Below are 25,563 nucleotides of genomic sequence, written 5' to 3' on the forward strand. Positions count from 1 at the left end.
GAAGACCTAATTTGCAATTGGTATACGTGACCAGTGCAGGGAGATGTAAATAAATACTGCTAGTGCATGCCTTATCCACAGAAAATGCTTCAAATACACTAACAGGACAGGCAGAATATAATGAAATAATGGCTGAAATTCAATAAATCTTTGGTCTTCCCATGGAGCTATTTCAGTCTCAGTTTGTACCTGTGCATTCATGTTTTGCCCTTTTTGGAGAAGTTTTATCTCTGCAAGTTGTAAAATCCTGCATAAGCACTTCATTTTTTAGTAAAAAGAACCCAAGCATTAAAGTAGTGAAGAATTATCAAGTTAATTCCCAATTTGCTATTTGAGAGATTTTTAAGTTTGGCTTGTGTATGATTATAAAAAGTTATTGATAGTGACCTTGGAGCCCGCAATGCTGGCAGACAAAAATTGATCAGATTCTGATGTCTGTGTTTATAGCTGCAAGCTCAAAGGAAAAATGATGCTTTGAAAGCTTAGAAAAATCAATCCTGGGGATGCTAGCAAAATGATCTTGTCTTCAACCTGTAACAGTGAGCTGTAATTACGAAAACCTCACAGATGAGATACTTTGTTCAGATAAACTAAAATATTTATAAGCTGTCTTTCATTTCCTTTGAGTGTTCCAAAATGCTTCATGACCGATGAATTACTTTTATGAAGGTTAGCCATGACTGTAAAACTAATGCAGTGTCAATTTTGCATGTAGCAATGTTACACAAACAATGAATTACATGGAGTTTACATCATAGACAAAGCCACTGTTAATGCTCCTCTCTCTTCACACCACTGCCTTCATCCAACCCCGTCAACATATCTTCTGAATTCTTACTTCCTCGTAATTGTCCAACTTCCTTTAACTGGATTTATATTATTCATCTCAACTACTCCCTGTGGTAGAGTTCCATATTCAAACCATTCTTTGCATACATTAAAAAAAAATACATTTTAGAGTACCCAATTAATTTTTTCCAATTAAGGGGCAATTTAGCGTGGCCAATCCACCTACCCTGCACATCTTTGGGCTGTGGGTGCGAAACCCACGCAAACACGGGGAGAATATGCAAACTCCACACGGACAAGGACCCAGAGCCAGGATCGAACCTGGGACCTCGGCGCCGTGAGGCAGTAGGGCTAACCCACTATGCCACCATGCTGCCCACATTCTTTGCATACATAAGCTTCTCCTGAATCCCTTGTTGGATTTATTGGTGACTATGTTATATTTATGATTTATAATTTTGAATGCCGCAAGTGGGAGCATTTCTCCACCTGCCCTTTCAAACTCCTTTATAAACTGAATGACCTCTATTAGATCATCCCTGAGTCTTCTCTTTTCCAGCGATGTACTGATATCCTGTAGTGGAGTTTCTACTCGCAGCCTTCTGACTTGGAGATGAGATTATCCTGAAGGTGACCATTGACCAGAAACTGATCTGAACCAGTCATATAAATACTTTGGTCACAAAAGCAGAGCAGAGGCTGGGAATTTTGCAGCAAGTAACTCGCCTCCTGACTCTCAAAAGCAGTGATAAGGCAATCTAGGCAAGTGAGTGGGTGGTGTGAGTTGCTCTCCTACATCTTACTGGTCTGCAAGATTGAAATCAGGCTTGTTCATTAACTGACCCCATGAATAAGATTAAATACATTGAATACACGGCAAATATTTCATAACTTCTAAAAATGCTTAATCATTTGTATATTAATAGAACTGTCATCAATCTGAATAGATAAAATCAAAAGCAATATTTACGCTTTAGACTCAAAGGGAGTGCATGGCTCTCAGTCAATGTTGTGTGCAATCACCATGCACTTTACTTGCCCTTGCTTTATGTGCGGATCACTTCAGTTATATTGGTCGGGGGAAAAAAACTATGTGTCAGAAATCAGTGGAATGCGGCAACCCTGCACATGGGCAACGGTCAACAAAATGCCTTGTGGGGCACACTTGGAACCCACATGAGGCCCCGGGCCACAGGTTGCACACCACTGCTTCAAAGCTTATCCACCATCTACAAGGTACAAGTCATGAGTGTAATGGAATACCCTTAATTTGCCTGGGTGAATGCAGATCCAACAGCAAAAAATCTATAGTATCGTCCGGACAAATCAGCCTACCTGGTTGGCACCCATCCTGCACCTTAAATATTCACCCCTTCCACCACAAATGCACAGTGACAGATGTGTGTACCAAACGGCCCCTCATCAAGGCTCTTCCATACCTGTGATCTGCATCACCTGAAGGGCAAAAGTAGCAGATGCATAGGAAAATGACCATACATCCTCATTTGGAATTATATTACTGTTCCTTCACTGTCACTGAGTCAAAATTCTGAAACTGCCTTCCTAGCGAGATTGTGGGTGTACCTACACCACATGGACTGCAGCGGTTGCTCACCACCACCGTCTCGAGGGCAATAAGTGATGGGCACCAAGTGCTAGCATAGCTAGCGATGCCCATTTTGTGTGAAGAAATTAAAAATCTATTATTAACACTTGCGCCAGTATTCATGGAATTCTACTGTGATAACATATGTTAATCTCCAGTTTCTAGGCATTAAATGCTCTTTTTAACAATCTGTCAATAAACATATCAACCAATGTGGCACTGGGTCATGCATGTTGGGGAGTTTCTAAGTTCAGATAAGTAACTTCTGCCTGTACAGTTGGAAGAATAATGGCTAAAAATATGCTGCTTTTAGAATTAACTAACTTCTGATTGGAATTTAGTTTGAGGTAAATAGATGATTAAAATATTGGAATGATTTTGAATTATTGAATAAACTTTCACTGTGATAATGACCATTTGCATGAGTTTTAAGAGGCTAAGCCAAGAAACAAAAGTCATTACCTTGAGAGCAAAGAAAGAGTAAGTTCTACCTTGTTGTATCTTCCTAATTTAGTGGTAATGTTACTGGATTATAATTCTGGAGGCCTGCCTATTGCTGCAGAGACATTAGTTAAAACCCAACTATAACATTAATTCCATTAATACAAAATCTGGAATTTAAAATAAAACTAGTCTCATTGATAATGATCATGAAACTACCGGATTGCCCTAAAAATCCATCTGAGGTCCTTGAGGGGAGGAAGTCTTCTGTCCTTCTCCAATCTGGTCGACATGTACCTCTAGCCCACAGCAAATGTAGTTGACTCTTAACTACCCTCTGAAATGGCCCGGTAACTACCCTCTGAAATGGCCCGGTCACCACCCTCTGAAATGGCCTTGGTAAGTCACTGGGTTTCAAAGGCAATTGGGGATGAGCAGTAGTAAATGCTGGGTTTGCTAGAGGCGCTCGCATCCCAAGAACAGATTTTTAAAGTCCTTGTTCTCTTGGTGGCTCACTGTGGAGATGGATGATATCAGAGCTGTACTTTCTGGCACAGCTAGAAGCACATTGACAGAGGTTTGGGAATAGGCCACCTGTCAGCCGTGTAGATTGCTCGAGGTGTGTGGTTAGTCAAATGAATAAGAAGAGAATAGAGATTTAATACCCTCAAAATAACTTGTTGAATGTTCTGATTTCTAGGTTCCTAATAGACAGTAGGTGGTTTAAACAATGGAAGAAATATGTAGGGTTTGACAGCTGGGACACGTACAACGTGGGAGAACGAGGAATGTTTCCAGGCCCAATTGATAATTCTGGGCTCTTTACAGGTATTGAAAAGCTTTGATTTATTCAAACATTGTCTAATCTCGTTTTATATGCTCGTGTTAGATTTTTCTCGTTGTTGAAAATTTAACAGAAGTTAGATTAATCTTTTAGTTAAATGTGGATTCCTCATTTTGTGGAGGAATTTATTTAGTTGAATACAAGACACTTTTGCATGTTTCAATTAATGTGTGATTTCTGGGCAGTCATTTCAGGGAAAAAAACAAAAATCTGTTTAATTATTGTAATCCAGTCAGATATTTCTTGCCTGTAAAAGCTGGATAAGAGCAACTGGATTTAATATCTGAATATATCATGCATTGTATGTGCTGTCGGACTTTTAAAATCATTTTTTAGCTATGTTGGTCGAGAGGGTAATATTGGCTAACTCCCCTCATCTTCATCAAAATAGTACCATGGGATCTTTCATGTCTCGGAGAGGCAGACTGGCCGTCGGTTTCAGGCCTCGTGTGAAAGGTGGCAGCTCTGAATGGGCAGCACTCCCTCTGTACCGCACTGCAGTTACACCAGGTTTCTGTGCTCAAAACCTAGAGTGGGACCTGCACGTGTGTCTCAGAGGTGAGAGTGCTTCCAACTGGCCCTTCGACACTACATCGAAGAGGCTGTGCAAATATTGCAGTGTAATAGGGGGAATCAGACACTTGGGGAGCAGTTTTCCAGCCCTATAATGTCAGAATTGGAGGGAACATGGAGCTGAGTGACCACAATGCTACCAGGGCTTAAAGGATTAAAGTATGAGGAAAGGCTGCATATATATATTTGGGTTGTATTCTCCTGAGTTTAGAAGTTTGTAAGTTATATTATCTGCATATTTCCAAAATTGATATCAACAGATTATTTTACTCAGAGGATATTAAAGATGAAATACAGTCAAATGATCTTGAGATCTCAAATCATCCATTCCCAATAAAATGATGAATAACCTTGTGGGGTTGAATGTTTATTACCCAAACAATGATGATGACGTTCTCCTTGAAGGACTGTGCTTGTAGTTCTGTATCAATCAGCCTCCCCGGACAGGCGCCGGAATGTGGCGACTAGGGGCTTTTCACAGTAACTTAATTGAAGCCTACTCGTGACAATCAGCGATTTTCATTTCATTTCAATATGTAGCTGAACTTTGATTACGTTTGTTACAGCATAATGAGGCTATGCATGTGTAATTTTACTTGATAGGCATGTACAAGCGCGAAGTGGATGCCTATTTTGAAAGCAAAAAGATTTTTCACAAATTAATGACGATAGTGCAGAGTATTTCCTAAATGATAAGAAATTAGAAAGTGTAGATGTATAAAGGGACATGGGTGTCCTTCTCCATAAGTTACTGAAGGCTAGTTTGCCGGCACAGCAAGCTATTAGGAAGGTAGAATGTTAGTCTTTATTACAAGAGGATTTGAGTACAGGAGTAGTGAGGTCTTGCTTCAATTGTATAGGAGTTTGGTTAGATAGCATCTGGAGTAATTGTGTGCAGTTTTGGTCCCCTTACCTCAAAGGATATTATTACCATAGAGGCAGTGCAACGAAGGTTCACCAGACTTTTTCCAGGGCTGGCAGAACCATGAAGCGAGAGTGGGAAAAGTGGGCCTGTATTCTCTAGAGTTTCGCAGAATTAGAGAAACTTTAAAATACTTAAAGGAATAGATAAGGTTATTATCGGTAAGATGTTTCCCTTGGTTGGGGAGTCTCGAACCAGGGGGCACAATTTCAAAATAAGGGGGGTGCCACGTAGGACCGAGATGAAAAGAAATGCAGTTACTGAGGGCTGTGAATCTTTGGATTTCTCTACTCCAGAGGGCTGCGTAAGGTCAGTCATTGATTTGGTTTAAAACCGAGATTGATGGATTTCTTATGAACATTGATGTAAAGGGTTATGGGGGTAGCGGGTGTAAAAGGCATTCCGGTCAGCCCTTATCTAATTGAATGGCGGAGCAGGCCTGGTCGGCTGAATGGCCTACTCCAGTTCCTTTAAACTCTGTAACGGTTTCTTGGATAGTCTGAAAAGGGTAGACTTCAGAGTTTTGAATTGTGATTGTAACTTTCTTTTAAATAAAACTTGTCTCCAAATCCTTGCTTTATTAAATATGGTTCTATAGAGCTATTTAGCGTGATTTAAACTCACCTTAGTCACATGGTTGTGTTGAAACAACCACCACATTGCAATGTTTACAAAACTGAACTGTGCTGCTGTGGGGATGGAGAGATAGAACATAGAACATAGAACGATACAGCGCAGTACAGGCCCTTCGGCCCTCGATGTTGCACCGACATGGGAAAAAAAAACTAAAGGCCATCTAACCTACACTATGCCCTTATCATCCATATGCTTATCCAATAAACTTTTAAATGCCCTCAATGTTGGCGAGTTCACTACTGTTGCAGGTAGGGCATTCCACGGCCTCACCACTCTTTGCGTAAAAAACCCACCTCTGACCTCTGTCCTATATCTAATACCCCTCAATTTAAGGCTATGTCCCCTCGTGCTAGCCACCCCCATCCGTGGGAGAAGGCTCTCGCTGTCCACCCTATCTAACCCTCTGATCATTTTGTATGCCTCTATTAAGTCACCTCTTAACCTTCTTCTCTCTAACGAAAACAACCTCAAGTCCATCAGCCTTTCCTCATAAGATTTTCCCTCCATACCAGGCAACATCCTGGTAAATCTCCTCTGCACCCGTTCCAAAGCTTCCACGTCCTTCCTATAATGAGGCGACCAGAACTGTACGCAATACTCCAAATGCGGCCGTACTAGTTGTTCCTTGATTGCTCTTAGGTGCCTTCTGTCAACTAATTTAGGGCAGCAAAGGCAGAGATATGGAGGTAGATCAGTTCCATTTAAGATGTAGGTCATGCATGACCCACATGATAAGTTAAATTTTTCCAACATTTTCATTACACATCATTGCATCTGAAATTGTCAGTGGGGAAAATGTTTTTGTTTTAATTTGCAAAAAATACTTATGATTCTACTCTTCCGCATAAGACTGCTTATGTTGATCTGCAGCATTAATATTCCTCCCCTGTCCCTGGCCATGTTAATTGTGACTTAGTAAAATAAGATAACTTTTTTTGGAAATGGTATTTATGCCTGTTGTGGGCTTGAAATGTGTCTGATTCAGGCAACCTGCTTCCCAGATACAAATTTGTCCGATGAACTGTGATTGGGTCTAATGTTTGCCTGTAAAATAGTTTTATCTCCTTGCAGTCTGAAACATTGTTTCTTCGTTTATGTCCGTTCATGTTGAGTGTCCTTCCTAAAATAGAACTGCTGAAACAGGCTTCTTGGCTGAAATGCTCCTAGAGCATCCAGAGGTCAGATTAATGCACGGTGACTGCCTGGCATCCTTGGCTTCTGTTGATAGTTATGCAACTGGGTCAGAATAGATGCAGTTGCTACCCATGAAATCAAGCTTGTTTTGTGTGATATCTGCCAACTGGTGATTGTCCTGTAATCAAAGATGCTCATAAATCTCCAGTGGCATCTTTCTAAAGAAACTAATTCTAAATGGTAATTTCACCTAATAATTAGAGACCAGTAAACCTGTCTCTTGAGGAAAGCACAGTACATGATTTGGCTCAAATCGAATGAGGTTAGATTAATGATACCATCTGGTATTTTTTGTTAGACCAGGTTAGTAGCATTTGACCAAATGTTTATAAAGCTGTACTTACACAGCAAATTAGTAAACAGGTTACTGAAAAGATCTAAACTTGTAATAACAGATATAAATGATGGTAAAATTGTCCACAAGAAGGTTTTAATTGCGTGTTTTGGGTCTGTGCTTATTTGTTTAACAACTCTTAATTCTTTTCTCTTATCACATGCAAAAGCTACATGCATATAATTGAGACCCTTCGGATTGTTGATTTGTGCCTCCACCTTGGATGGAGCCATCTCAGAACCACAGAAGTTTGTGTTGATCTGCACTTCATAACCCCAAAGCTGTGAACCAGATTTAAATTGGTTAAGTGCCTTGAGCATATTGAAAAGTGGGGTTAAACTTTTAAGAATACTAAATCCCCATTTGCCACTGTTGAAAAAACTTGAAAGAAAACCCTCTCTGCTGGGTATTTCCTGACATCTTAAAATTACCTTCCCTCAGTTTTCTTTACAAACACTCTGATTTGGGCTCACCACTGTCAACCAATATTTACACACAGCAGGACCTGTCTAGTTCCTGAATCACATTAGTGGTGGTGCAACTGTGAACCCTCTTCGCACTACTGTCATATTCCACAACATAACTACTGCTACAACTTTCCCACTGTGTCGTTGTCCCATTGCTACTACAAGCAGTGCCTGCTACCTCCCCCTCTTTACTTGCATTTTGGGCTGTCTTTCTGATCACCTCTTTTCAAAACAAAGATTTGAGATGAGCCAAAATAAACTAATACTTAAACATAGATCAGTCAAAGACAATGATTTATGAGTTCTACACAAACAATAAGGGGAACAGAGGTGTCATGGTATTGTCCTTGGACTGGTAATCTAGAGACCCAGATTCTTGATCTGGGAACCCGGGTTCGAATCCCGCCATGGCAGATGGTGAAATTTGAATTCAATAAAAATCTGGAATTGAAAGTCTGAACGTGACCATGAAACCATTGTCGTAGAAGGCGGCACGGTAGCGCAGTTGTTAGCACTGTTGCTTCACAGCACCAGGGTCGCGGGTTCGATTCCCACAGAGTCTGCACATTCTCCTATGTCTCCAGTTTCCTCCCACAAGTCCCGAAAGACGTGCTTGTTAGGTGAATTGGACATTCTGAATTCTCCCTCCGTGTACCCGAACCCGTGTGGTGACATGGGGATTTTCACAGTATCTTAATTGCAGTGTTAATGTTAGCCTACTTGTGACAATAATAAAGATCATTAAAACCCCATTTGGTTCACTAATGCCTTTTAGGGAAGGAAATCTGTCACCCTTACTTGGTCTGGCCTACATGTGACTCCAGATCCACAACAATGGGGTTGACTCTTAAATGCCCTCAGATGTGGGCGATAAATGCTGGCCCAGCAACACCAACATCCCATGACCGAATAATAAAAAAAAAAGAAAAATAATGGAATTTTAGCTTAACTAAATTTACTCAGTTACCTTAGTCCTGCATATACGTTGCCTGTAGTATTGTATATTATGTGATAAAACAGCTTATTGTTCACTTCCTCATGAGCTACAGGTGCACAACTTGTCTATCCTTGAGAAAGCATTTGCCTTACACAATAACATCAAGACTACATCTGTGTTAGACATATAACTGCGGTTACATATTTTAAATCTTTGGACTTGCGTCATCGTCCTCTCCAAACTCAACTAAAGATGCTTGGGAAATGCTGAGAAGTTATTAATGTTGCAACATCTTAACTTATAATCTGTTACTTTTTGTTATAGCTGTAGAATCACAAGCCCTGAAGGAACACTTGATTGATGAGCTAGATTATGTCTTGGTTCCCACTGAAGCTTGGAACAAGTTGGTCAATTGGTATGCATGTGTTGTGGGTCAGGAACCCATTGTACGAAAGGTAAGACTGTTAATCCAAGGAAGTGATTTGGCTATGATTAGCAACTGACTTTCAGTTTAATTACTGCCCTTTTAAAATTAATGTTTTGGTAATGAACTCAAAATTGTACCAAAACTGGATGGCATTGTTTCAGTGCACATTGAAAAATAGAAATTAACATAATTCTGTAACACTTAACTCAAGAAAATCTGAATTTAAAAAAAATAATATTTTATTGTGTTTATTGCCTATTCCTAGCCTCTCCTCCTCTGTGGGCATTAGACCAGGCAGGATCATCCAACGACCCCCATAGGCATTAGGAGTAAACTAATGTTGTGTGGGACTGGGATCACATGTAGGAAATCACAAGAAAGTGCTGCAACTTTCATGGTGCTAGCTCACCAATTACCAAGTTGATTGAACTTAAAATCTACAGTTTATCATGGGTTGCTAGTCCACTAAGATAACCACTACACTATATGTATGGTTTGGACATGGCCACTAAAAGTTAAGTCAAAGCTTTCTTAATACAGGTCTCAAACTAAAAGTTTTCCATAACATGTTCCTTGCCCAATGGCACATAATAAAGATCAGAAGAATAAAATTTAATTGGAGCCAGACAGGGATGTAATATGACCGCTGAAATTCAGTCACACTGTTAGGTTTTCGGCTTGTCTGTATTTCAATTCTGAGCAGCCATGTTACTACAGTGAAATCAAGCAGGTTGGTCTGTATGAATGGTTCATTGATTGATTGATCAAAATTTATGACACTATTCTGGAGGTAAACCTCTATGAGGCAAATATCTCCTACACATTCTGTAAAAATAGTACACTTTGAATGGTTTTAATATGGAAAGGAGATGTTGGTGGGCCAACTGAGTTGAGAAAATGTTGCTAAGACGTTAGTCTGGGGGGCAACACGGTGGTGCAGTCGTTAGCATTGCTGCCTCGTGGCGCTGAGGTCCCATGTTCGATCCCGGCTCTGAGTCACTGTCTGTGTGGCGTTTGCACATTCTCCCCGTGTTTGCGTGGGTTTCGCCCCCACGGCCCAAAGATGTGCAGGGTAGGTGGATTGGCCATGCTAAATTGCCCCTTGATTGGAAAAATGAATTGGGTACTCTAAATTTATTTTAATAAAGACATTAGTCTGGATAATTTAAGCTCTGTTTATACTGTATTTTACAACTGTGGTTTGCTGACTCAAACAAGAGTCAAAAGGTAGCTTTTACATTCTATTTTTTGGCAGCTGCTTTTGTTTTTGTCAATGTTTTTTGTCAAGCTCGAGCATCTGAATTCCAAAGCTCCATCTTTTAAATTCTTTGGCATCGTACAATACAACTATGTGCCAGACACTGTCACATATACCCGAGTGTTATGTGTCAGGATTTATACAAATGGTGTCTGAATTCAAAACCCCAGATGTTGTGCTTATTACATGTTCATCGTAATTTGGTATGATGAAAGAGGAGACATAAACATGTTTCTTGAGGATAAAATTTGGAGTTGATTATCTTTTATGACTTTTATAACTTGCATTTTGTTAAATTAGATGAACAGTTATTATCTCTGTTAGTCATTCGTGTAACTAACTGTAGCTTATTAATGAGAAACAGATTTCTAACTTAAACTGCCTGTAAAGGATACTTGCACTGAGTGAAACCTTTACCTTTTTTGGTTACTCAGTACCAATATCATTCACAAATTAGATCTCGTTGGTTTGATACAGACTGAGATTGTTTGGTGTTCATTTGGGTGTGGTTTTATGTTGCAAGCCCATTCCCACTGGGGACTGAGTTTAGACTACAGAGACTTGATTCATAGACAGCCAACACACGTTTGGGCTAAATTTTAATCCACAAGGCAATATCCCCCCACCCGTCTGCAATCTATTTTGCCTTATCTTTGTAAACTGGTGTACATCTGCACCCCACCCCAATCTATCCAGTCCAAGGTAAACAGCGGAATCATTGGAATCTTGTCATGGTTGTATTAGCTACACGCTCACACTTTTAATATCCACTGAGTAATGGATCAAAACCTTTTTTAGTTGAGAGCACAACGCTTTAATGTTGTTGGTAGTGGATGCAGTCAAGATGTTAGATTTTTTTTATTCCATTGTGATGTACTAGCACCGTGCCCATATTTTATGTATTTAAAAGATTGGTAGGGGTGAGTTTGGGGAGCCAAAATTGCTAGTTTATTGTGTAAGCCACATGTAGTTTTATTGTAATTTGTGGACCATAATTGAAATTAGTTTTTAAAATTCCATTTCCTTTTGAAGGGACACATTAAAGAATAGTATCTGAACTTGATTGTTAAATATGTGCGAGCTGTGCTGTGATGCATCCATGTGATGTTTGCAGGATACTATTGCTGTGCATATGAAAATCCAGTTCCTAACTCTTTTGATTAAGTGTTCATCGTATTTATTTTAAAAGTATTTGATGTGCTATATGTATTATAGCGTGGTGCTTTTTAGACTTCAACCGATGAGTAACATCCAGCTAGGTAATTAGCTCTGTTTTAATCTCTGCTGATTGTCAAACTTTTATAGTGTTCAGTACAGTAAATGAATGAATCACACTTGAAAACATGAAATGTACTCATCCAACACAACAAAAGTTCTAATATCGTTGTGTAAATGATGCAATAGTTCTTTTTGAGTTAGCTTTGCAGATGACTCAATGGTAATGTAAATTGTCAGTGAGGAGAGATAGGGCTGTCTACTTCTCCATAACCACATAGGAGAACCTCCTACCAGTTTGAGTGTCCAATTAGCAGAGATCTGGTAGCATTGGTTCAAGGATCTTTGCTTGGAATGGCATTTTGAAAGGCAAAAAATGGGTGACTTTGGGGTGGAGGGGATTGTGTATTCATACCAAGATATAACTTTATTTCTCTGTATTCATTTCCGTAATCTGTTAGCTTTGTGTTTTTTTAATGTAATGATGCATTCTGTTCACAGGTGGTTGAGCATGGAATGTTTGTAAAGCACTGTAAAGTAGAGGTTTACCTCCTAGAATTGAAATTGTGTGAGAACAACAACATGGAAAATGTGGTGACACGCCATTTCAGCAAAGCAGATACCATAGGTAAAAACCCTTCCTTTCTTTGTTACTTCTGGACATTGTTCTGGTGTAAAATGAGATCACATGGTTTTTGAAACTCATGTTTCGATCCTGGACATTGCAATATACATTTATTAATCTTGAATTTGAACTAAAAGCCGTGTAGAAATACAGGGTTTTGTAGAATCAAAGTTTATTATGCATGGCTGTGTTGGAACTCAGTTTAGTTAAAAGTGAATTGTAAATGTTTCCACTGAACACAGTAGTCCTAACGGGTGTGCCTTCAAGCTAGACTTCTGTTTTCTCTTTCCTTTTAAAACTGTTGAAAGGTAGTCAGGAAAAAGTGGGCCGTGGTTAGTGGAAATTTATGCAGAGAAAATTTGTCATACCATCTCCCGGCTGCTTTTGATCAATAATGTGAAATGCAGCACTCAATGAATCAGCAGCTAAAGTACAAACATTGCAGTTCCAACATTGGAGACATGTCTTATAGATCAACTCGATTCTTTTTGGAGAAAAATCTCTAAACCATAATATTCACAAATAAAGGAAATGTAGATAGGATATTTAATAATTGTTATGAGCTCATGTACGTGATATAGGCTTTGAGGTCTTACTAAAAGCAGTTTTTTCAAAACCATTTGGGACTGAGATAAGGAATTTCTTGGTGAATCTTTAAAATTCTCAACCACAAAGGGCTATGGAAGCTTATTCAATGAGAATGTTTAAGGCGGATGGATTGATTTCTTGATATTAAACACATGAAAATGAAAATCGCTTATTGTCACGAGTAGGCTTCAATGAAGTTACTGTGAAAAGCCCCTAGTCGCCACATTCCAGCGCCTGTCCGGGGAGGCTGGTACGGGAATCGAACCGTGCTGCTGGCTTGCTTGGTCTGCTTTAAAAGTCAGCGATTTAGCCAAGTGAGCCAAAGGATATGGGGATAAGTGCAGGAAAATGGCCATTGTCTAGTTGAATGGCCGGTACGTAGGGCTGAATTACCTACTCTCAATTCCCATGTTTTTAAAAATTAATTTGCAAGATGTAGGCATTGCTGGTTAGGCCAACATTTATTACCCATCCCTAGTTGCCCTTCAGAAGGTGGTGGTGAGCTGCCCTCTTGAACCGCTGCAGTACCTGAAGTATTGGTACACCTACAGTGCTGTTATGAAGGTGTTCTAGGATTTAGTCCCAGCGACTGTGAAGAAACGGTGATTTATTTCCATGTCAGGTTGCTGAGTGACTTGGAGTGAAACCTCCAGATGGTGCTGTTCCCAAATATCTGTTGCTCTTGTCCTTCATGATGGTAGTTGCTGTTTAAGGAATCTTGGCGAGTTACAGTAGTGCATCTTGTAGATGGTACACATTGCTGTCACTGTTTGTCGGTGGTGGTGCGTTTGAATGTTTGTGGAAGGGGGAACAATCAAGCGGGTTGCTTTGTCCTGGATGGTGTTGAGCTTCTTGGGTGTTGTTGAAGCTGCACTCATCCAGACAAGCGGAGAATATTCCATTACAATCATGGTTTGTGCCTTGCAGATGATGGACAGCCTTTGGGGGGTCAGGAGGTGAGATTCCTAGCCTTTGACCTTCCTGGTAGCCATTGTAATAATATGGCTAGTCCAGTTCAGTTTCTGGACTAGGATGTTGATTGTGAGGGATTCAGCGATGGTAATGCCGTTGAATGTCAAGGACGATGGTTAGATCCTGTCTTGTAGGAGATGGTAATTGCCTGGTACTTGTGTGGCATAAATGTAACTTGCCACTTGTCAGTCGAAGCCTGGATATTGTCCAGGTCTTGCTGCATTTGGACATGGACTGCTTCATTCTCTGAGGATTTGAGAATGGTGCTGAACATTGTGCAATCAGCTGCGACATCCCCACTTCTGACCTTCTGATGGAAGGGAGGTCATTGATGAAGCAGCTGAAGATGGTTGGGCCAAGGACACTACCCTGAGGAACTCCTGCAGTGATGCCCTGGAGCTGCGATGATTGACCTCCAACCACCACAACCATCTTCCTTTATGCCAGGTATGACTCCAACCAGGAGAGAGTTTTCCTCTTGATTCCCATTGACTTCAGTTTAGCTCGGGTTCTTTGATTCCTGACGTTGATGTCAATTCCTACAACAATTTCAAAGATTTTTTTGTTGGACGATGATGTAGATTATACATCACATTACCAAATTATGTACACCCGTTTACCTTGTGTTTTAAAAAGGCACCAGTTTAGATGGGTGCATTATAACTACTGACTTAAAGTACCTAATTAGAAGAGAACCAGCAAGAAGTGCAGTCACTAAGAAAGCAACCGCAGCAGACAAGTGGAGCAACTAACCCACCACTGCCACCCAACAAAAAACACTTTTCCTATCCAGCAGAAGGGAAGGGTTCAGATTCCGAAGGTGTGGGTAATGGAGAGATGACATGATTGGGAGAAGCAGTGACAAATCAAAGAGAGCTGGTAACAGCAGAGAAGTGGAACAAGCACAAGCTGCATTGCTAGCTTTTTATAATAAATGTCTTGGTTGATGGCAAATCTGAATGAGAGTTTCATTAATAGATGTACTATAATACCAAGTCTCATTTTTTGTGTATAGGGGTTTTAATTCTTGCATCTCCTTTTGCAGCCTGTCCTGTTTCTTTTGTTTTAATAAATTTACAGTACCCAATTATTTTTTTTCCAATTAAGGGGCAATTTAGCATGGCCAATCCACCTAACCTGCACATCTTTGGGTTGTGGGGGTGTGAAACCCACACAGACATGGGGAGAATGTGCAAACTCCACACGGACAGTGACCCAAGGCCGGGATTCGAACCCGGGTCCTCAGTGCCGCAGTCCCAGTGATATCCACTGTGCCACATGCCGCCGAGCCTCTCCTGATTGCCGCTTTACAGTGGGGGATATTATCTTCAGTTTTCATGGCTGCAGACTTGTGGATAACTTAAGGGCTTTGAGAGTATGCAAGAACTCACACTGTGCGTGATGACATCACATTGCAGCCAAGAAAGCAAGTAATTTAGATTTTGAGCTGCTAATCTGCAGAAATAGCAGTTTTGCAGATCTGCAAGTTGTGGATTATTGCCCCCTACTCAGTAAACCACCTGTGTTGTTTCTATTATAATTCCTGGTCCCCGAGATAACAGCTGTCCAAGGCAGATGTAACAAGTGGCAGCACTCAAACAGTCTGTGGATGAGACAAATGTAAAGTTTCACTTTGAGCTGTGTATAACACTCCTTCAGATTCCCACATGGAGCAGATCAGTCCTGCATAGCCATTCACAGTTCTGCACTCAATTCAGCAGGCCATGGGGTTAGATTTACCACCTTTTCTTACAGTTAATGGATGGCAAATGTAGCACTCCAATTTGCTTATTTCTGGTGTTGGATTTGAGTAATTTCATTCTGACACTACTTATGACGAGCAAAAGCAACATTAGAATAGCCAGTTTATTCTAAGGACTAGAGTATAAATTGTGACTGGTAAGTAAAGTAGAACTCTGATCCCTTTTTAAAATTTAAGTACCCAATTATTTTTTTCCAATTCAGGGGCAATTTAGCATGGTCAATCCTGCCTGGTCAATCCTACCCTGCCCATCTTTGGGTTTTGTATTGAGAACACGTAGACACGGGCAGAATGTTCAAACTCCACCCAGGGCCGGGATCAACCCCGGGTCGTCAGCGCTGAGGTAGCAGTGTTAACTACTGCACCACCGTGCTGCCCAACTCTGATCGCTTCTGTGTTAAGAGAGTTAATCATGTCACTCATCTCCAAACCTTATGATCAGTGAAGTATGATATCTTGGTGATCATACCATATAAAACTGAAATGTCGAGCAAGATATTGCTTTTTAATCCAACATATTGGAATTCGCTATTACTAATAATTAATTTCTTGAGTACCTGCAACTCTGGGGTGATTTTTAAGCATTGCAGTTGTTTGAGATATGTTTTGTATCAAGCATTGAATGTATATTGCTTACTGCTTCCGTAATTAACTGCATCTGATTTGGTAGGATATGGGTTGCTTGGATTACTTTCAGCTATATAGCAAATTTATAATGTAACCCAAGACCTGCGGGGATGGGTAGAGAAAATTAAGTTACTTGGGAAAAGTGAACAAAGGCATTCTACAAGAAGGATAGGAGCAGCTCGAAGTGGTAATCCATGTTAAAATCAATGACTTAGAGGAACGGTGTTGTGGTCCTCCAGGCAAAGTTTCAAGAGTCAGGGAAAAGATGAAATAATGGAACCTCAATGGTGGTAATCTCTGGATTGCTCTCTGGTTGTATTTTCATGCTAAATACATAATCAGGAAGATAATCCATGTGAATGTTTGGCTGGAGAAGTGGTGCAAGATGGTAGTTTTTAGACTTTTGGAATTGGTGTTGCAGCCTTTTACCTGCAGTGAGGCAATTAGAAAGCATTTGTGGTTTCCAAAAGCAGATGTTTGCTAGTGCAGGTTAATGGGTTACTTCCTTAATTACGAATATTTTAGCGTGACTCATCAATTTGACAAAAGTAATTTGAATTTTGCTACAATATGTTACAGAATTAAGTGTTATTTACTAAATAAATTTAGTCCCAAAATCCATGCTATTTTGTTTTGCATATATATATATATTTTTTTTAATTTAATGTACCCAATTTTTTTTTCCCAAGTAAAGGGGCAACTTAGCATGACCCATCCACCTACCTTGCACATCTTTGGGTTGTGAGGGTGAGACCCGTGCAAACACAGGGAGAATGTGCAAACTCCACGCAGACAGTGATCCGGGGCTCGGACTGAACCTGGGTTCTCGGCTCCGTGAGGCATCAGTGCAACCCATCGCACCACCTTATTTTTACATATACTCAGAACCATGGAATTTACAGTGCAGAAGGAGGCCATTCGGCCCATCGAGTTTGCACCGGCCCTTGGAAAGAACACCCTACTTAAGCCTCCACCCTATCTCAGTAACTCCACCTAACCTTTTTGGACAGGCAATTCAGCATTGCCATTCCACCTAACTTGCGCATCTTTGGACTGTGGGAGGAAACCGGAGTTCCCGGAGGAAACCCACGCAGACACGGGGAGGACGTACAGACTCCGCACAGACAGCGACCCAAGCCAGGAATCGAGGAGCTGTGAAGCAACTGTGCTAACCACAGTGCTACCATGCTGCCCTTAAGTGAGATTTTGCCAAGTATAGGGGCAGGAAAAGACTTTCAACCAAATCATCATCTCAGCACGGTAGCATGGTGGTTAGCATAAATGCTTCACAGCTCCAGGGTCCCAGGTTCAGTTCCCGGCTGGGTCACTGTCTGTGCGGAGTCTGCACGTCCTCCCCATGTGTGCGTGGGTTTCCTCCGGGTGCTCCGGTTTCCTCCCACAGTCCAAAGATGTGCGGGTTAGGTGGATTGGTCATGCTAAATTGCCCGTAGTGTCCTAAAAAGTAAGGTTAAGGGAGGGGGGTTGTTGGGTTACGGGTATAGGGTGGATACGTGGGTTTGAGTAGGGTGATCATTGCTCGGCACAGCATCGAGGGCCGAAGGGCCTGTTCTGTGCTGTACTGTTCTATGTTCTACTGCTAGACTGTTTCATCCATCTCATAACTTGGAGCCAAACCTCTACTCTACTAGCTCTTGAATTAGGAATTCTTGTTTTTCGTTCAAGGTTTGGAACCGTGGTGGAGCATTTAGTCCTATGAGAATGCTCCATCATTCAATGCAATCATCGCTGATCCTATTTAGCCAACATTCCTCAATACCGTTGGTTAGAAAAGGGTATATCAATGGCAGATTTAAAATTAACAATCGGTTACCATCAATTGCAATTTGCAGACGAGAACTCTAAAATTCTATCACTCTTGATGTGTGAATTCACTCCTGCAATGTTTGGCTTTAATTTGTAAGCTCTATTCCTAGCTCCCCAACAAGTAAAATAGTTTTTGTCTACCTACCTTTTCTGTTCCCCTTAGAACATAGAACAGTACAGCACAGAACAGGCCCTTCGGCCCTCGATGTTGTGCCGAGCAATGATCACCCTCCTCAAACCCACGTATCCACCCTATACCTGTAACCCAACAACCCCCCCCTTAACCTTACTTTTATTAGGACACTACGGGCAATTTAGCATGGCCAATCCACCTAACCTGCACATCTTTGGACTGTGGGAGGAAACCGGAGCACCCGGAGGAAACCCACGCACACACGGGGAGGACGTGCAGACTCCACACAGACAGTGACCCAGCCGGGAATCGAACCTGGGACCCTGGAGCTGTGAAGCATTTATGCTAACCACCATGCTACCGTGCTGCCCCTCTTGATATCTTAATATCTTGAAGACTTTGATATTTGTCTTTGGTTTACCCACCCTCTTCATTCACTATCCAAACCATGAGCATTCCCTGGGAAGTGGCCACATCTTGGGATACTACCAGCTAAGTGCTGTTTCTACCATAATTACCCATTTTTATTGGTTTTGATGCCTCAGTTTAAAATGATTTCTCGGATTTGTGCCACAGAAAAATCAGAATTCTCTCTCGTCTCTGTTGAAACTGCATTGGAGTTCAGAAGATTGAGAGCTGATCTTATTGAGACATAAGATTCTGGGGGAACTTGATAGGGTGAATGCTGAAAGGATGTTTCCCCTTGTGGGAGAGACTGGAACTATGGGGAACAGCTTAAAAGAGGAAATGTTTTCTGAGGGTCATGTGTCTTTTGAACTGTCTTCTCTGGAGCGCAGTGGAGACTGGGTCATTTAATATTTTTACCATTGAAGGAGATAGATTCTTGACTAACAAGGGAGTCAAACATTTCTGTGTTTAGGCGGAATGTGGAGTTAAGGACACAATCAGATTAGCCACAACGTTATTAAATGGTGAAGTAGGCTTGAGGGTCGAACGATCTATTCCTCCTAATTCGTATATGAATAAGTCCCGGGTTGTCTACTCTGCATCAATGAAATGATACACATCATGCTTTCATACCCATTTAATTAAAATGGTCTGCCAATTAACATTGTGACGATAACTCTAAAAATTGTTTACTTATTGTAGATGTTTCCGGAATGATCCTGCTTTCTGTTGGTCAGTTAGCTAATTAGGATTGTTGCATTTGATGATTAATATTTCTGATAAATTTGTATGTTTCATTGACGTTTACATTTGTGTTCTTCCTTTCAACAGATACAATAGAAAAGGAGATGCGAAAACTGTTCAACATTTCAGTTGGGAAGGAGACGAGGTTGTGGAATAGGTACATGACAAATACGTATGAGCAGCTTAACAAGCCAGATAGCACTGTACAAGATGCTGGTCTGTATCAGGGACAGGTGGGTATTCCATTCTACTGTTTTGTATGGAGACAGTGGGGCTGAGGGTGAGGGCAGGTCACGTTTTGGAAGCGTGAAAAGCACAATGTAAGACCATAAGACATGGGAGCAGAATTAGGTCAATCGGCCCATTGAGTCTGCTCTGCCATTCCATCATGACTGATATGTTTTTCTCCCCATAACCCCTGATCCCCTTATTAATCAAGAACCTATCTATCTCTGTCTTAAAGACAAGTGATTTGGCCTCCACAGCCTTCTGCAGCAGAGTTCCACAGATTCATCACCCTCTGGCTGAAGAAATCCAAGTGGGTGTAATTTATGAGAAAATGATTTTGCAGACGTTTCCAGCTCTCTCTGTGCCCCCTCCCACCTTCGACCTGGCCCACATCGATCCCAAAATGAAAGTTAAGCACTGTGATAAGACAAAATGTAGTTCTAAAGAGGATGTTTTAGAGTCAGTTATGTAGATAGTTTTTAGTGGCCGCTAACCAATATATTGTGAAATTCCATATTTTGCTGCTTCTTGTCATCACTATCACCAGGACTGTAAATAGTGCTACTTTCTTGTGACCTAAAGAGGGCACGGCACGTTCATCATAATTTAATTAATTTAGACTAATTAGGTATAATTTATCTGGATTGTGGATGTAATTTATCTGCGTTTTCAATAGGACTTCAATAAGGTCCCTCATACTTGTCAAATGAACAACATCAAGGAACAAGTGGCAAAATATCAATGTGATATAGCCACCCAAGAAATCCAGTGTGGAATTCAGAAGAGATTCCTTTACCTGAAGAGTCGTGAGAATCTGCAACTCTACTAGAGGGAGTGGTTGAAGCGAACAGCATAGATGTATTTAAGGGGAATCTAGACAAGTGTATAAAGGAGAAGAAAATAGATTGGTACGATGGGAGATTTGGATGAGAAAAGATGGGAGAATGCGCGAGTGGAATATAAAAGCTGATGTGGACTGGTTGCCGAATGGCCTGTTTGTGGACTGCACATCCTATGTAATCCAATGTGAAAAAGCAGTTTTGTATTTTGATCTATCATCATGAATTGAGTTTCTATGGAAATGCAACACCAAGTGTAAGGGTTTGAAAAATAAGGGCACAGTTTTCAGCCACCATTACATTTTACGTTTGAATCCTTTTAATAATCAATATTTTTAGTTGTTTTGACTTTGATAACAAATCATGGTACCTGGAGTCATGAAAATTCAGGCATGGAGACTTTTTAAAACCAGTTTCTTGTGATATCCTAGCTGCAATGGTGTGGGTTTTTGCAAAATAAATGAGATGAAACCAGTGTAGACATGCAACCACTGATTTGTGTAATGAATCACACAAGAGGTATGTTTTTGGAGACTTGTAAAACTTTAGAAAATCTTGCATCACACAGATTGTGAAATTTGGGATGATGCCCTTTGCTCAGTCAGCAGTGCATTGAAATGAGAAGTGGCTTACAGCTCTGAAATTGTACAAGACCAGGAAATTCATTATTGGGAAGCCTTACTTTCGCAAAACATCTCTGAAGCCATTGCTGGATCAGGCGGGTTTGGCTATGGTAACATTAGAAATAAAATATTCAGTGTCTGGTGGGGTACTACTGTCAGCCATTAAGTTGCAAGCGGGTTGGGACTTGCAACAAACAGTATTTTGCAGCTCTATCAATTTATTCAGCAAGGCAAGCAAAATCTATTTGGAGTATATTTAAAAGGTTTGCTATGAACAACAATAAACAGAACTGGTGACCAAAAGTACAGCAATTTCTCCCAATAAAGCACCTGATGAAGGAGCTACGCTCCGAAAGCTAGTGATTCCAAACAAACCTGTTGGACTTTATAAGACTTTCTGTGCCCACCCCAGTCCAAAGCCGACATCGCCACATCATGGCTACCATTGCCATCTGAATTAGATTAATATGTTGTAATTACCAACATATTTTAAGATGGTTTGGTAATTTTCCATAAGAAATGAATTCTGTATTTCTTTGGTCACTGATTTCTTTATACTGTTTCTTTTGAAGATGTGGCACGAACGTAGGGCTTTGAATCATGAATAACGGGAAATATTGATTAAGAATGTCTCAAGTTTTCCATGCAAGATTGTTCCTTTTATGCTTGTGGGTGGACTATAAACTAGTAAATATCAACATTATAGACTTGTGCCACTGAAGATTGTATTTGCTTTTTTTTAAATATAGCTGCAAGTTCAGATGGCTTCACGCTGCACCTGAACCTTAATTATTACAATCATACAGTTCTCTCCTAAGATGTCTTGTTTCAAAAACGCAAAGTGAAAAGTACTTGATTTTTATTTTTAAATGTATATCGTGTACCATGTTGATTCCACCCCAGTGGCTTATTGTTTATCCAGTGATTTGGTGATGCAGTAGAAACATCAGGGCTTTGAAATCCAGTCTGAGGTAAGGGCTTTGACCCAGGAAGGCAGCATGGGCACTGGATGGAGAGAATCTGCCTAAGTTCCAGTAATAATAATATCAAGAAAGTGCCCAAAGAGTCATATTGGACTCTATTTGTTTGCTTCCCTGCACAGATGCCAGACCTGCTAAGTTTTTCCAGTACTCTGTTTTTATTTCAGATCTCCAGCATCTGCAGTATTTTGCTATTATTTTAAGGTTCCATCAATCCCAATTTGAAGTGCATATGACAATTTTGAGTGAGTACAGATCAGGCTTCCCGGTCATACAAATAATCATCTTTGTTGAATCCAGGCCATGAATCATCAGGCTGCTGGGCTGAATGGGACATGACAAATTAATCTTTTCTCTCCCCTGAATATCCCCATATGTACTGGGTAATGATCAGGAGGAGCATCCTGGCAGGCACTACTTTTTTCTGGCTTTTTTTAACCTTCATCACCTTTATAAAATCTAGGAGCGCTGAGGTAATTCTACTACAACCACACTGAATCGGTCTAAATGGCTCTCTTAATCATGCTCCTTCTGTCTCCCTGCACCACATCCACCCTACAAGCAGCTAATGGGAGATTACAGTTTATATTTCAGGTACACAGCGCTTTTGCTTTTCCAAAAATAAACCAGCATTTAACTTTCTGCTGTGTAACATGCTTGCCAAAAGGTGTTTTAAGTTCTGCAGCTTTGGTTTCTAAATCATTAACTCCAACCATGTCTTGATGAACTACTGGTAAGGAGCAGACAAGTGGTTTTAAAGTAGATATGTTTATCCGTGCTTGCAGAGGTGGTTCTTGTTTCTGTATAAGTGTTATTAAGAACAGTCAAACATAGTGGGTGATAACGGGTGACGAAGGCATAAAGTCTGGAGTTTGGTGTAATTGAAAAGCAAGAAAGTTATTGGGTCGTTACAGACTCGATGGGCTAAATGGCCTCCCTGCGCTGTAGGAATTCTATGCTTCTAAAGCAAAGGGAAATGGGAACTGCAGAAGCTGTGACTGCCTTTACCTCAAATAAAGCTTGATTTAGCTTTGAGTTGCTGAATTATGATGAACTTTTAGTTTGGTGGTGTAGTCTACAGGCATGTACTGAAGTTAAAGCTGACAATTGCACAGCAGATTTCTAGTCTACAACTGCTGTAAAATACCAGCTATACCAGATTGATGGTTGTAGCTGATTGCCTGTTTGCAATTAGAGGGTTCTTGATTTTGCATCAGTGACATATGGTGCAGTACAGCAGGTAGATTTAATTTTAGTAGGTGAGTTGCAGTTTTCTCTTAATTACCTTATTTGCTATTGAAACAAGTTTATATTTGTAGCTGATTCGAACCATTATGTTAATCTTTCACTGCTCTTAATCATATTCTTTTTATTTCTTCAGTCACAAAACCAATTCACTTTTAAGTGATAGTCTCTGTTCTGTAACTATTTATGATGAAGCGTTCCATGTTCTAACAACCCTGCGTGGAGTATTTCTGCCATTATTGTTCTCTTACTACAAATTTGCCAACTAGTAAAATCATCTTTCACATTTGAAAATGTCTGATCAAAATGCCTTTAATGTTGGTTATTTCAGGTTTTAAAAGTATTTTTCAAACATTTCTTTTAAAATTTTTCATATTTAACCATTGGTCTGGTGATTCTTTGCTAACCTTTCAGTAACCCTAATTTGTTTCTTGTAATGTTCTAAACTTTGTGGCCTGAAATTTTGACCTACAAGGGAGTCGAGGATTCTGGGCAGCACAGAGATTAAGGCCAGAATAAGATCAGTCATGAACTTACTAAATGGTGGAACAAGGTCGAGGGGCCAAATGGCCTACCCTCCTATTTCTTATGTGTAAGATCCGACTTGTGATTGCACCAATACAGATGTGGGAAGGGATTGTAGAATCCGGGCACCACTATAAAGGAAGCAGAAATCATTTGGAGTTTCTGCTATCTGGTTGAGAATAACTGTTGATTAATGTAGGATCAGGTTAGGTGCAGGAGGAAGAAAATGAAGGTTAACCGCATATCCTCAAGTCTGCTGTTTTAGTATGTTGTATCAGGTTCAGCACTACTGATTCTCATGGACAATACACCATGTACAACATCCTTATTTAAAGCATTTGAAGGGACAAGGCAGAAGCTAAGCACTTCCCTACTGTGTCACATTTATTGTTTTGCAGCATTGGCATAGAAAAGAGAGTAGGCTACATGTCTGTTGTCTTGGGTCCGTAAATAAGTGGTAATAAAAGGACAGCGAGAGATGCCACTTTAAAACAAAGGCCCAACGCAGTTAGCCTGGTTTTGCTGTGAAGCACTGATCTGGTATTAACCAAGTATATTGCATCTTTTTCAGGTTTTAGTAATAGAACAGAAGAATGATGATGGAACATGGCCAAGGCAAACATCTCAAGCAAAGTAAGTTATGATAACATGGTATACCGTAATTTCTTAAGGCAGTGTTAATGCGTATTTAACATTAAAACTCTGGAGGCAACAGGAGCATTTTGCATCCTGTTTTCTTCTTGTATAAGACTTGAGACTAGCATTTGAATTGATTCTCTATATAGTCAGTAAGTGTGTGCTTTTAAAGTGTCCACATTTTTTCAGGATATTTTGTAATTCTCAGCATTGTCTTTAAAGATGGTTTCAGGGCAGGCTGCCCCAGTGGTTAAAGTGGTGGGCAGGCTGCCCCAGTGGTTAAAGTGGTGGGCAGCCTAACGATTCAATTTTGAGTCTTGCTGTAGTTGACATTTTTTTCTTTCTGATGTTTAGTGGCACCCTTTCTTCCCTTGTCTCAGTTTAGAGGTGAAATCTTATCAAAAAATAAATTGCCTCCAATCTGCTGACACCAAAACCTTTTAATGGGAATGATGACTTTAAGTTTTGTATCGTCATCATTTAGAAGTTCCACCCACCAGAGCAGATGCTGGCCTACTTTCTTTTTAATAATCTTTTATTGTCACAAGTAGGTTTACATTAACACTGCAATGAAGTTACTGTGAAAAGCCCCTCGTTGCCATATTCAGGCTCCTGAGCTGAGTACGCTGAGGGACAATTCAGAATGTCCAAATTATCGAACAGCATGTCTTTCGGGACTTGTGGGAGGAAACCCACAACCCAGAGGAAACCCACGCAGAACCAGGGAGAACGTGCAGACTCCACACAGATAGTGACCCATGCCGGGAATCGAACCTAGGACCCAGGAGCTGTGAAGCAACAGTGCTACCCATTGTGCTAACCTGCTGCCCTTCAAGGATCATTCAAGGTGCTCGCTTCACAAACTTAACCAGATGAGAGAAGTCATTCCTAGTTCTGAAAATATCAAAGTGAAAAAAATGGTTTTATATTCTTGAACATTTCAAATATTTTGACTTACAATTTGAAATTTGTAGTTCAAATCAAAAGGCAGTTGACTTTTTTTACAGAATGTCTTTTTCAGGATCCACAAAAATTCACTTGTTACAGCAAGCTAACTTACCCCAATAATGTTTGCTACATTCCACTGCTGAATGTTTTGAGTTACGATTTTGTGAAGGACATGAAAGCTGTTGTATTTATAATATATTCTGTTTGTGATCT

General features: G+C 40.4%; 1 protein-coding gene across 4 annotated transcripts in view; it reads left to right on the forward strand.

Moving 5' to 3' along the window:
• The window catches only part of usp4 (ubiquitin specific peptidase 4 (proto-oncogene)), a 97,975-nt gene that overhangs the window by 5,076 nt on the left and 67,336 nt on the right, over positions 1 to 25,563 (forward strand). For all 4 annotated transcript variants that reach the window (XR_005462388.1, XM_038812306.1, XM_038812307.1 and 1 more), the window contains exons 2-6: positions 3,537 to 3,664; positions 9,068 to 9,198; positions 12,145 to 12,271; positions 19,414 to 19,559; positions 24,338 to 24,399. Coding sequence is in view for 3 of the 4 variants with exons in the window: in XM_038812306.1 (XP_038668234.1) it covers positions 3,537 to 3,664; positions 9,068 to 9,198; positions 12,145 to 12,271; positions 19,414 to 19,559; positions 24,338 to 24,399 (594 nt within the window). In the remaining variant the exon portion in view is untranslated. The remainder of the gene's footprint in view (positions 1 to 3,536; positions 3,665 to 9,067; positions 9,199 to 12,144; positions 12,272 to 19,413; positions 19,560 to 24,337; positions 24,400 to 25,563) is intronic.

The sequence above is a fragment of the Scyliorhinus canicula genome, chromosome 11 (genome assembly GCF_902713615.1).
Source record: "Scyliorhinus canicula chromosome 11, sScyCan1.1, whole genome shotgun sequence".
NCBI lineage: Eukaryota > Metazoa > Chordata > Chondrichthyes > Carcharhiniformes > Scyliorhinidae > Scyliorhinus > Scyliorhinus canicula.